This window comes from Acipenser ruthenus, chromosome 7 (assembly GCF_902713425.1).
Source record: "Acipenser ruthenus chromosome 7, fAciRut3.2 maternal haplotype, whole genome shotgun sequence".
Classification (NCBI taxonomy): Eukaryota; Metazoa; Chordata; class Actinopteri; order Acipenseriformes; family Acipenseridae; genus Acipenser; species Acipenser ruthenus.
In genome coordinates this window covers 66,188,242-66,202,195 of record NC_081195.1, presented here as the reverse complement: position 1 = coordinate 66,202,195, position 13,954 = coordinate 66,188,242, and the positions used below count along the sequence as shown (strand labels likewise).

General features: G+C 38.5%; 1 protein-coding gene across 4 annotated transcripts in view; it reads left to right on the top strand.

Moving 5' to 3' along the window:
- Positions 1–8,810: 8,810 nt before the first annotated feature.
- The window catches only part of LOC117414733 (leucine-rich repeat-containing G-protein coupled receptor 5-like), a 66,929-nt gene continuing 61,785 nt past the window's right edge, over positions 8,811–13,954 (top strand). For 2 of the 4 annotated variants that reach the window (XM_059027638.1, XM_034024507.3), the window contains exon 1: positions 8,812–9,212. In XM_059027638.1, the coding sequence (XP_058883621.1) occupies positions 9,004–9,212 (209 nt within the window). In that variant the 5' untranslated portion in view covers positions 8,812–9,003. Of the gene's footprint in view, positions 9,213–13,954 lie in introns of all 4 variants that reach the window. The other 2 variants (XM_034024508.3, XM_034024509.3) reach the window with 2 other exon arrangements.

Here is a 13,954-nt window from a genome sequence, read left to right as displayed (position 1 = left end):
TACACTTGTAATAAAAATGCTTCCCTGTATTTCACCCATTAATGCTACATGTATTACTTGGAGATAACGACAACCAATTACTTACACAGGGGAAACTGCAATAATGACAACATTGTACTTCCTACAGTCTTCCACAAACAATTATTCCACAAATTACACTATGTAACACAATTTTTGTTCCTGGGTAGTAAGTGTTATTTCCTAATTGCTTATGCCTAAAAAGTATAGAAAATGGCTATTATTCCCCACAAACTTTGCTTTTGTGACCAGGACAGTGATATTTTGAAATTTACCTATTTCCACTGAGAAAATGGGCGAATTTGTGTCTTTTCGTTCACATAAAGTCAGAGTTCAAAGTCCAGTATATCCTGGTGGAAGCGCTCGCCTTGCTCCTCCGAGTACGCTCCCATGTTCTCCTTGAATTTATCAAGATGAGCATCAAGGATATGGACTTTGAGGGACATCCTATAGCCCATTGTGCCGTAGTTCTTCACCAAAGTCTCAACCAGCTCCACATAGTTTTCGGCCTTGTGATTGCCCAGGAAGCCCCGAACCACTGCAACAAAGCTGTTCCAAGCCGCGTTCTCCTTACTAGTGAGCTTCTTGGGGAATTCATTGCACTCCAGGATCTTCTTTATCTGTGGTCCGACGAAGACACCGGTTTTGACCTTTGCCTCAGACAGCTTAGGGAAGAAGTCTTGAAGGTACTTGAAGGCTGCCGACTCCTTATCTAGAGCTCTGACAAATTGTTTCACAAGGCCCAATTTGATGTGCAGTGGTGGCATCAGCACCTTCCGGGGGTCCACCAGTGGCTCCCACTTGACGTTGTTCCTCCCCACAGAGAACTCGGTCCGCTGTGGCCAGTCCCGCCTGTGGTAGGGTGCCTTGGTGTCCCTGCTGTCCCAAAGGCAAAAATAGCAGGGAAACTTGGTAAAACCGCCTTGGAGACCCATCAGGAATGCCACCATTTTGAAGTCTCCTATGACCTTGATGCCATCTCAGAAAAATGATATGTATCCACTTAGGCAGCTGAAACTAAACTGAACTGGTGTGCTTAAGGCCCCTGTATTTATACTACTATATATATTACTGGAAAGTTCTAGAAAGTTCTAGAAGTTACTCCAAGTTTACTCAGCACTGAATCTATCTGGAATGTTCTGGAAAATAGGTAAATTTCAAAATATCACTGTCCTGGTCACAAAAGCAAAGTTTGTGGGGAATAATAGCCATTTTCTATACTTTTGAGGCATAAGCAATTAGGAAATAACACTTACTACCCAGGAACCAAAAAAAAAAAAAAAAAAATTGTTACACGGTGTTATGAGTCACCAGTTAATCCATTTCCCATCTGCTTATCAGCTAAAAAGGGAAAAAATACATCACTACAAATAGTTTGATAATATTGTTTTTATTAGTTTAAAACTCTCAATAATGTGGTTTGACTGATCCCAAAATAGACTTTCCCAGAATAGAGTTTCTTTTTAGCTGTTTCTTCCTGTTGGGATTCTCAAAGTTTGTTTGTGAAAAAAAGCTTTTTGAGATATATGTTTGAACAACTCAGTGAGACTTTACTTTTAAATAAATGAAATAATTACTGGAAGGAGCCCATGCAACAGTTGAGAGTTAACCGTAACCTATTAACTATTTGAGCATGTTTTTAATTGCAAGATCATTTCAAACAAATTTCAAGACTGGTATGAACTGTTGATCAGATAAGCTGACTCGTTTCACAGTGCAGATATGAAGACATCAGCCAAGAAAGATCCTGCTGTTCAGGGTTTATGCTTTAGCTCGGATTTCGGTATCTTTGAAGATTCAGGCATTGGCCTTGTGCACATCAATTTTGTTTCTAATTGTATATTAACTTTGTTCAGGAGCTTAATCTACATCAGAATAAAGGCTGCAGTAGCACTCAGTTACCCACATCTACCAGCATCATTCTCTACCCACGAGGCTGATTAAATCAACAGGAGTTAGGTAACAGCACATGTGTATCTGTTTGACGCACCCAACCCTTTTTGTAGGCAGTACATTGAAAATAAAGACATATCTTTACAGTCGCTTTCTTTGTCTTGATATTGGCCCCTTCATTACCACTCCTTGGCACTGAGAATTAGATAAGATGGGTGGAAGTCCTGATTGGGTAGTGGTGAGGGACAATACCAAAAATCTAGCTAATCAATTGATCCATTTGAGGCTTCAGCATACGCTACCCTATATAGGCATTTCCAGATGAGAGCATCACTTCTGTAGCAACTGGTACCTACCTGCATATATTTTGGGAGTGTCCCGTGATTAGTGGCTTCTGGGAGAGTCCAACAATGAGCAACCAAACTAATCTCAGGGCTTAAAAGAATGAGCTGTGAAGAATTTGAATTGAATTTGACTCTGCTGAAGTCGTTAGAATCTTAAAAGGAGCTGACAAAGTTAACCCTAACCAGCCCTGTAAACACAGCACAGAAACCAGGACCCGGGGACACACTTGGGAATTACGGTGAGACAGTCTTACTGAAGGACAGAGGCTAGGAGACACTTCTTTTAGACAGAATGGGCTCACTTGCCATGCTGTGGATGCTGAATCATTGGCATCCGACTTAACAAAGCTTTGAGATTAAATAGGACTACTAGGAACCGGACAAACAACCATGAGCCGTATGGCTACCTCACTTTTGTAAATGTTCTTATGTTCTTATATTGTTAGTTTTCTAGTGCATAACATATTTAGACATAACAAATTGCTATGTAAACATAGCAAGTTTTTGAATAATACCGTTATTTTCATATGATTACATTTCTCTAGCACATGTCCATTGGCTATTTATTAACTGAGCTTCAATAAATAGGTAGTTTCTTATCAATTAAATGCCACTCAAAGTAAAGCATTAGTGAAAGTTCTGAGGTGTATATTTGACGGGTTACTGGTGAATTTGGAATGTGCCATGGTGGGAGTCAGAGGGCTGTCCCAGAGTTTCAATACAACATTTATTCCTTCACTTGCCAGTTAATAACCACCCAGAGGATGGTAATAGAGGCCAAGGAGACATTTAAAGAGCTTTTAAACATTAATCTACATAATCATTAACTTGCTGGAAAATTACCACCTTGGTTTGCAATATTACTATTATAAAACAAACCCAGCATTCTTTGACCGCTATCACTTTACCTTAAAAATACTATAATACTGAAGACGATAACATGGAATTCGCTTGGTGTTTACTTTACCTTAAAAATACTATAATACTGAAAACGATAACATGGAATTCGCTTGGTGTTTACTTTACCTTAAAAATACTATAATACTGAAAACGATAACATGGAATTCGCTTGGTGTTTACTTTCTTTATGGAAACATGTGGGGAGCCAGAAAGTCAGCACCAGGGAAGAAACGGACAGATTTGGGTGGGAAATTTAGAGAGCAGCCGGACAACTGGTAGCCCACAGCTATGGATGTGTGAAACTATAATTGAAATTTCATTTTAACAAACGAAACAAATTACATTTCATATTGATGTTGTATATAGCGCTATTGTGTTAAATTAAAAAAATATATATATAAAAAAATACTCCAGTAAGAGCCATATGGTTTATAATATCCCCCTAAACTGTTATAATAATAATAATAATAATAATAATAATAATAATAATAATAATAACAATAATTTAGAATAGCATACATAATTTAGCATACTTTTCTCAGAAACTATTCATTTGAATTTTATGGTGTCTAAGTAAATCGTCATCGAAATAAACCATGGTCTGTTAGTTTTAATCTTTTGTCTTTAAGGTAATGCTGAGTGCCTTAAAATAGATGTGAGTAATATATTGCTGCAATGCTAATTCACCAGAACCTTTCACTTGAGCTGAAGTCTACAGTTCACTTAATAATGTTTATAAATAATGTTGTTATTTTTCCCTTTGCAGACATGTGATAAAATAGCAGAAAAGTGAATGACGCTTGAATGCTGAAGTGTTCTTTATGATCAATGTGAGTGTTTTTTCTAATTGTTTTGGGGTAAGCCTTAATACTAACTTCATAAACAGAACTGTTATCTTGTTATACCTATAATAAAAAATAGAAATTGTCCACTATTTGGATATATGCCAATGCTTTTTATGAACAAGCCATCTCTTGAGATGACTGGTAGCACAGACCATTATCTATTTCGTATGAATGACAAACGACAAAAAAGACTCGGGGGTGGGGCATGCATTGCCCATTAATCCCACTCTGACACCAAGTTAATGCTATATTGGTTCTGGGGTGTGTTGCTCCAAGCCTATTATTATGTGTCTCTAAATCTTACTTCATCTGGCTTAAGCTTGTCTGTCTGGAGAATCCTAAATGCTTTGACTCCAGAGCTGAAAGGTAACAGTCACGTGATTTAAATGGAATGAGAATAGCTCTAGAAGCCCAGGTAAGGTCAGAGGAATATGGGAGCAACTCAAACTCAGAACCACTAATGGAAACAGAAAGAGAAACATGGCATTTGAAGACAATGGCTCTTTTACGAGTAGTTTATTAGATTTGCCTGGGAGGGTATTTCATTCTGGGAGCAACCTCACATTTCACGTTGTCAAGTCATAAAGCCATGCACGTTTCAAAGCGATTCAAGGAGATGAAGGCACTGGCACAAAAACGTTTGTTTTTAAAAAATAAGATTTACCTTAGAATTTATGATGGAGTGTTTGAAGCTATGGATGAATTGTGTTTAGTGAGTTGGAGTTCCCTTGCCCAGTTCTTTCCCAACTCAAATATCCATCAGTATCATTCAACTCATCACCCGCAAAATAAACAAACCACAGCCATTGAGGACACGGAGAGGAGACGCACACCTGAGTGGAAACACATTGCTTTGTGTCTCTTCAGTGCAGGCTATTGTAGCACCTGCTACCCGTCATTCAGTCACTCGTCAATCCGCAGCAATCAAGCAGCTATTTAACACGGAAGAGACAAAACACTTGGAACAAATGAAATAACATGCTCTCAGGAACTATAAAATAGGGGGTGGGGGAACAAGTCATCGAGCTGGAAAATCTCTTTTTTCTTGAAAGATGCACAATACAAGCTGTCTGGTTATTTGAGTTAACAAGGCAAGAGGCTTCACACAGGCATTCTCATACTTCTGGACGGGTCCCATTCATCCGCATTGCTTTAGAAGATGTTCTCTATTCTAATCCAACACGCATCAAACAAACCAATTCTCTATAGTCAAGTAATGCCTGCATGCAATCTGCCTTCAGAATTTGCTCCAGACCTCAATACCGTGACGGCTCATTTAAGTAACATACCATGCAACTGCAGGGGCCGTGGAGCAAAGTTACATGCAGTGGTGTCAGATACCATTTAATATCCGAAGTGTTTAAAATGTAAGCTTAAACTGATCAAGTCTACATTTGAACGTGCCATCCAAATTTAACATAATTGGAATGTTGGTAACCACAGGTGACCCATAACAAAAAGCACTCCACAAGAGCTTAAAATAAACAACTACATGTGTTGTAATAACCCTTAGAAACGTAACCCAGTCGTAAAAGTATAGCAAAATGTAATAAGCACAGTGAAAGCATCGTAAAGCATACAATAGGTAAGCATTGTAAAGCAACAATGGTAAAACATGGCAAATCAGGGTAAACGATGGTAAAACATGACAAACCAGTGTAAACGATGGTAAAACATGACAAACCAGGGTAAACGATGGTAAAACATGGCAAATCAGGGTAAACGATGGTAAAACATGACAAACCAGTGTAAACGATGGTAAAACATGACAAACCAGTGTAAACGATGGTAAAACATGACAAACCAGTGTAAACGATGGTAAAACATGGCAAATCAGGGTAAACGATGGTAAAACATGGTAAACCAGGGTAAACGATGGTAAAACATGACAAACCAGGGTAAACGATGGTAAAACATGACAAACCAGTGTAAACGATGGTAAAACATGACAAACCAGTGTAAACGATGGTAAAACATGGCAAATCAGGGTAAACGATGGTAAAACATGGTAAACCAGGGTAAACGATGGTAAAACATGACAAACCAGGGTAAACAATGGTAAAACATGACAAACCAGGGTAAACGATGGTAAAACATGGCAACTCAGGGTAAACGATGGTAAAACATGGTAAACCAGGGTAAACGATGGTAAAACATGACAAACCAGGGTAAACGATGGTAAAACATGGCAAATCAGGGTAAACGATGGTAAAACATGGCAAATCAGGGTAAACGATGGTAAAACATGACAAACCAGGGTAAACGATGGTAAAACATGACAAACCAGTGTAAACGATGGTAAAACATGGCAAATCAGGGTAAACGATGGTAAAACATGACAAACCAGTGTAAACGATGGTAAAACATGACAAACCAGGGTAAACGATGGTAAAACATGACAAACCAGGGTAAACGATGGTAAAACATGACAAACAAGGGTAAACGATGGTAAAACATGACAAACCAGGGTAAACGATGGTAAAACATGGTAAACCAGGGTAAACGATGGTAAAACATGACAAACCAGTGTAAACGATGGTAAAACATGACAAACCAGTGTAAACGATGGTAAAACATGGCAAATCAGGGTAAACGATGGTAAAACATGACAAACAAGGGTAAACGATGGTAAAACATGACAAACCAGGGTAAACGATGGTAAAACATGGTAAACCAGGGTAAACGATGGTAAAACATGACAAACCAGTGTAAACGATGGTAAAACATGACAAACCAGTGTAAACGATGGTAAAACATGGCAAATCAGGGTAAACGATGGTAAAACATGACAAACCAGTGTAAACGATGGTAAAACATGGCAAATCAGGGTAAACGATGGTAAAACATGGTAAACCAGGGTAAACGATGGAAAATGCATGGGAAGAGCATGGCAAAAATGCAAAAGAAAAACATAACAAATAGTGTCAACTTTAATAAGGACAACCTCCCTGCTGAAATAAGGGCAAGTGTTTCTCTGCCTGTTTTTAAGGCTCTGTTATTCCTACAGTTAAAACAAACCTGCAATTGTTTCTCGCTCGGTTCAGCTCAGGGTGTATGTTTATTGAACGAATGAAGGAATGTTTCAGACACCCTTGACTGAAAAAAATGAATAAAGAACGGACTAAAGAAAGAAAGAAATGTTTACATGCACGAATACCACTAGAGTATCTAGAATATATTATGAATACTAGATATTAGAAAAATGACCTCACAGTGTGTCCTTCTTACTATAACCAGCCACCATCTATATTTCATCTGTATATTTCTTCTAATGTTGAAACATTTAGACACAATTCTAAATATTTAATGTTTGGATAACTTTTAAACGTGTAAACTATTAACATCCCTACAGTAAATTGTCTACAAAACACTACAACTTAAACAAATAAATGTATCTTTATAAATAAACAAACAATACGATTCTGTCTTATTAAATTAGATCCCGTGAGTAGCGACAGACTGCGCTAAGATTCCTCGCACTCATTTGAGTGCTTTATAAATATCTATTAAAAAGTGCTCAATATATGCACTGCAAGATCTATTGCCAGCCCTGCAAACACACCTGCATCTCATTTAAAAAAGAAGTCTAAACGGTTTCAGGTGACACGTTATGTATTGCATGTAGTGCGCACCCTGTCCACAAAGCTTTAGTCCATGAATAGAACCCTTTGTCAGCTCTGATGTTTACTCGGTTCTGTATCGTACCTATATTGATCTTTAATGAGGGTGTCGGTCTTATCAATCAGTTTTAATGTCGAGTTCAGTTCTATTGTATAATCATTTGACAAGGTACAGAATATAACAGTGGCCCACCCTTAGTGAATACAGTGTGTGTGTGGGGGGGTGGGAAGGGGGGGTCGTTAATTCATTGGGATTTGTCTTTACAGAGACTGAGTACCATCAAGTAAATCACATATAATAGAGAAGCACACGCAGGGCTACAAAGTTTAAATGTGTGTGTTTTTTAAGAGATTAAATGGACTTAAAAAAAACAAACCTTCCCCTATAAAAAATTAGTTTTTTTGCATGTTTATACCATGAATCTAGACTATGCTTTTCGGTGTTATGTACTGTATCTGTGCTTTGCTATGATTTCACTGTGCGTTAGATGTTCTGGTTTAGTGCACTTTGATATCCTTTTATAAGGGTATGCTCAATTTAGCTTTTACAAGGAGATATATATATATATATATATATATATATATATATATATATATATATATATATATATATATATATATATACACCCAGCGTGTTCGCACATCAAACCAGCTAACTATTTAAACGCGTCTCCTGAACTGTGTAAGCAAGCAGGTATAATTCGGATTCATTATTTTGTGGGTTGAAATGGATGAGAAAAGAAAATATTCCGTATACTGTGCCTGTCAATTGCTACTGTATCTCTTGGGTGTCTGTGTCAGTATTCAAATGGGACAGTACCAAAAAAGGCAGCCCCCAGTACATTTGACACTTCTTTATATATATATATATATATATATATATATATATATATATATATATATATATATATATATATATATAAAAGGTTAAAAAATTCACACCATGTTGGTAGTTTTGTTTTTGTCAGTCTCAATCTCCTGCTGTCTCGTACTATTTCAAGTTCAAGCAATGTAGTTTTGATGACAACATGACTTTTGTGTGTGGGTTCTGCGGTCCTGGTCCGACACATGTAATAACTGCTCTGGTATACGCGACGCTCCAGCAGCCTCTGCGGTTACTACTATTAGACAACTGTGGGACCGATCCGCGCGCTCTTTCGCCCCACATAACCCGAGTCTTTGAATGGCAGCGAGTGACGTCACAGAGCGCGGTGTTCAGGAGGACTGTTTAAAGCTGTGAGAGAAGGGAATGCTGCACAGACAGTCACAAGAGACACTGCTTCGAGCTGCCCAGGAATGAGAGCGTCCCACTGCTAGTGAGAGCTGCCGCCGCTCCGTTACACAAGAGGCTCGCTACAGTCGTTTCTCCCTGAAACTGCAGAGATGTTGCATCCTCCTCTCCCCGACTGCATTTTGGTGACACTGTTGCTGCTGCTAGTAGCTGCTGGAGGGGGGACCGAAGCCGGGAAGCCGCAGAGAGACTGCCCGTCCATTTGTCACTGCGAGGAGGATGGCATGCTCCTCCGAGTTGACTGCTCGGACCTTGGGCTCACGGCTCTGCCCGCAAACCTGAGCGTCTTCACATCGTACCTGTAAGTGTACCCTGTCCGTAGCGGGTTGCTGTATTCTCTTACCGTATCTTGTTTTGTGCACAGCGTGTGTGTAAAGGAGATGCAACTAATAGAGACTTAACTTTATACTGCTGAGATGTAGAAGTTTATTTATTTTTTCAAAGCTTATGTGTGAAGTTTTACCTGCCTCCACGTGCAGAATGGCTGCATGCCATGTGTTCTTTAGCAATGCTAATGCAGTACAGGTATTTTATTTTAGAACAAAAACAAAAAACAAAAAACAAACAAACAAAATAATTACAGCAGACTGATGTGCTTTGATATTGCAGCAACATTACCAGAACCCCCATGTCACGATTTAGTCTCCCTCTATACACTACAGTAAAGTATGCCGTCTAATGCATACATTCATCTCTGTTGTTTCACCTGGATGGCAAAGTTTTTGCATTTGTGAAAACTTTTTAATTATTTTTTTTTAACCTTCATTTCAGTACATTGAGTATAATTGAGGGCGCCGCTGCTAAAGCCAATGCAATAGTACTAACACGCACACGCACACACACTCACACGCACGCACACGCACACGGGACCAAACTTCTCTAGCAACAGAACATATAACCTGTTTGCTGTGTAATTGTGAGGGGAAAAAAAGAGAACAAAACAAAATCCGTGTTTTGCAGAGCGAGCTGTTGTGTAATTAAACGGTGGTAAAATATACATGTGTTTTATGTAATCATTGGCTACGCTCACATGATAAGATCGCCACGAGGGACAGTCAGTACCCGTTATGGAATGATGAAGCTATCAAGCACCATATAATTGAATACAAGTACAGTATCGCTGTCACCCGACCAACTTTTGCAGAATTCGTAGAACAGATAATAGTACACTGCTCTTCTATATGTATGTATGTGTGTGTGTGTGTATGTGTGTGTGTATGTATTTGTTTTACAATATTTGTATTGTAACAGCTACATTGCAAAACAGCGATATTTACTCTAATGCGGTTTGATTAATTATTTCTGAGAATATACCTGATGTTAATGTTACATAAAAACAATAATTTAGACGCAAGAGTTGCAAGGAGGAGCAAAAGTTAGATTTTTCAATCACAGAGGAACTGTACAGATTACACGTAGCTAAAGGAAATAAGACCGTTGTATTCAGCATGCCTAAGTTTTAAACAGTTTCGCTACTTTTAACAATGTAAACGCGCGCTTTCTGTGTGCTTACGTTTGTATTCTACAACATTTGAATCTAGTAATCAACGTATGTAGAAATTTTGCACATTGCAGTATTGGCTAAATATCGTTTCAGCTGTTAACACAATAAGGAATGCGTTCAGAGAGAGTAAAAAGGTTAAGGCTGACTGTACACTAGTACTTGTAAACAACCTGTAATTATGTTTCTGTTCTGCCATGAAAATGTAACAGAATGCCTAAAAATGTAGCGTCAGACTAAAAATCGAAATATCTACCAATGTCTGAGATGAACTTGGCAACTGATTGGCGCTCGATTGAGAGTGACAGTATGCTAGCCTCTGTTAAATAGCCCGGGCTCTGGGAGTGTTTCCATTGAAATCTATTTTGTTTTGTGTTAATGAAACAGTTGAAGATGAAAGCCCCTCCCCCTCCCCAACATGTGGTGGAAAAGGAGGTATGGCTGGAGTCACCTGCTTTACAGACACACTAGTAATGAAGTACTGTGCTCTGCAGTGCTGAGAGGCCTGTCATCAGCTGCTGGAAGGATTTCACAGCAATCAATCTGTGAAATGTTTTAGATAAATTAAATGTCTGTGAAATGACCTCACTTGAACAAAGGCCTGTTTTTCAACCAAGTTGTTTAATGTACTGTATCATTTCAGAGTGGTGAAGTTTGTGCCACAAATGGGATTTTTCAGATTCCATTCCCCAGTGCAAATGTTTCACAGTCAGGATTCACAGCCCTCCTGCCCTGGAAATACCCACAGACTCTGTGATTCCAGACACCATTTGGTGATATACTATTTTCTGTATTAAAATAATTGGCTCCTGATCTGATACAGTATGCGGTCCAGTTTCTTTTAATCTAGTATGGGTTTGCAGGGAGTGAATGTGTCTACAGTATTTGCATTGTCTTCAGTGTGATTTGAAGTTAACCTTTCACGCATTTTGTTCTGAAAGCTACGGTTACATTACAAATGGTATTTGATTAGTTTAACATTATTTTGCTGTGATAAACTGTTCAAAACATTTCTGATTATAGTTGGATAAATTTAAGATAAAGGGCTGGGTTCTCAAAACTCCTTACTCAATATCATCATTAGCATGTTTTTGTTTTCAGAAAGGAATCAAGTGAAGTTAGCAAAATGTAAATAAACAACTTGCACATTTAATGACTGGGGTGTGTAAGTAACCCTAAGTTGTTTCATGTTCATTTAAGAATTGCAATTTGTGTTTTTCCTTTCAGAATAAAATAGCTTATGACAATTGTAGAGTAAAAAAAAATACATACAGTAGTTAAGAATCTAACCTAAAATGTTCTGACCAATTATTATTATTTTTTTTTTAAATAACCGTGACATTGTTAATCACAGCGCTTACAAACGTAAGTCTGAAACGATAGAGAACACTTTCATGAAGGGGGATTTTGAATAAGAAAGGGAAATAATAAAAATGAATATGGTAATTGATGCTTTGTGTGCTGTTTCTTCTGTCTGTTTGACAGGCAGATTGACAGGGAAACCATAAGGCCATGTGCAGGGACAATATAGAGAGAGAGCATAGGTCCAAGACATGTACAATCTGGTTCATTATCTGCAGAACTTGGGACAATTGGCCTCCCCAGTTCAGTCTGCTTCCAGCAGAGAACGCGTGCATGAATTGAACAGAGCACTTTGGATGCCAGCTGCGACCACTGCTTTTAAACTTTGTCTGCTTCATGTTTAATCCTATTCATGGCTACAGCATAGTTTTACCTGGTCTACAAAGATCTGTACAGTTTAGCCGAGTGCTTTAGCAGTCTCCTGTGTGAATGGAGACTTTAGCTGGATTCAGAGCCTTTATCGTGAGCAAAGTTTTCACTTATTTCCCTGCATCTGCTGCAAAGGTTTTTTTGTTTTTTGCATTCACTTTGCTCAATTGCATGTCATTCAAGGTCCACACCACTAACAATCCATTAAGCCTTGCATTTTAAAGTTCTCGCTTACTCTAGTTCTTTTTTTTGGTGCTGATTTATCTGTAAATCTCTCAAGCTTTCTAGAAATGTCTCCTACAAGAGGCGTACTTCATTAAACAGTTCAGTACTGCAATGAGGCAGCTTGACCGAAGCAGTTTACCTTGGTACTATGCCACAGAAAGACCTATTATCTTAGCTTCATCTTCATTCTTTTAGATAATTCTTTCAGAGGTCACACTCTGTTCTGGTTGCCACACTGGGAACAACATATGATACTTTGCTGGAGTCTCTGAACAGACATTAGAAGAATCAACAGTGTTTTAAAACCAGAGATGAGAAAATGATAAGAGCTTACCGTTTGCCTGTAAACAGAGCACGCTGTCATTACAGAGATGAAGAATTACGAGACAAAGCTCAGGGAATTTTGTTTACAGTGTATAAGGTGTGATGGCCAGGGGCATGTGGTTAAATTAGGGTTACCTTTGTTCATGTTTCTGAATTGCCTTGTCCTAAAACACAATATATAATGTTTCAAATTACTTCCCCTTTTATGTACCCTGGAGGATATCTTGTTTCAAGGGGATTCTGGGGGACTGCAGAGCTCAGAAAATCACACATTCACTCATGGACTAAACATAAAACATAAAAAAAGTTATAATATTAATACCAAATAAACTGGTGAAATAATGTATACTGTCCTTATTCAGTGCATCACATCCTGCTATTACTTTAGACACAGCACAGAAACCAGGACCAGAGGACACAGGAATAAGTTAGGATATTGAGATATACTCAGGACAGAGGCTAGGTGACACTTCTCTATTGGGACCCTTTAAGACCCGACTTGACAGTTTTGAGATCAGTCAGCTAAGAGGAGCTGGACAAGCGTGGAAGGGCTGCCTCCTCCAACAATGATCTTATGTTCCTATATATAGATATGTATACACACCTGTACATATATACAGCATTATGATCGATTTGGGTAAGTATAGGAATTGAACCTCTCTTTAAAAAAAAAAAAAAAATAATACTTTAAGATTATGTTCACTTCAATGTTACTACGTAGGGAGTGGTTCAAGCAAGCAGACAGTGCAAGTGGTAACAGAAAAGATTCCCTTTGCATTGTATTGTGAGTCGTATGCTAAAGCCAGTACAGCCCAGCATAATAGCAGCAGCAAGGCAAGCTAACACTTTGAAGTCTGAAACCTGTCTAGTACTCCTCGCATTTAAAGCCTGCCCTGGTGAATCTTCCTTAAAGCAGGCAGGAGAACCTATGTTATGGCAAAGCAGGTTTCTAAAAGAGGTGCACGGAAATGCTTTAATGTGGTGGGAGCTCAGGCAGGTAGATCAATTGATCTGAACCGCCGGTGGAGTCTTTTTAATCAGTTAATGAAGGAGTATTAAACAGCTTGCTGATGGATTTATTTCACCAATGCCGTGTTCTCAAGCTGCATAGTTTAGGCGAGCTCAGATCTTTTTTAAACTAATCTGCTCCCTCCAGCATTTCTTTTTTTTAAACTGTGTGTGTGAAGGAATCCTAAACTGTAAAAATGCAGAGTACAGATTTAAAAGGAAAACAAACCTGGAAGTGTTGGCTGGGTGTGACA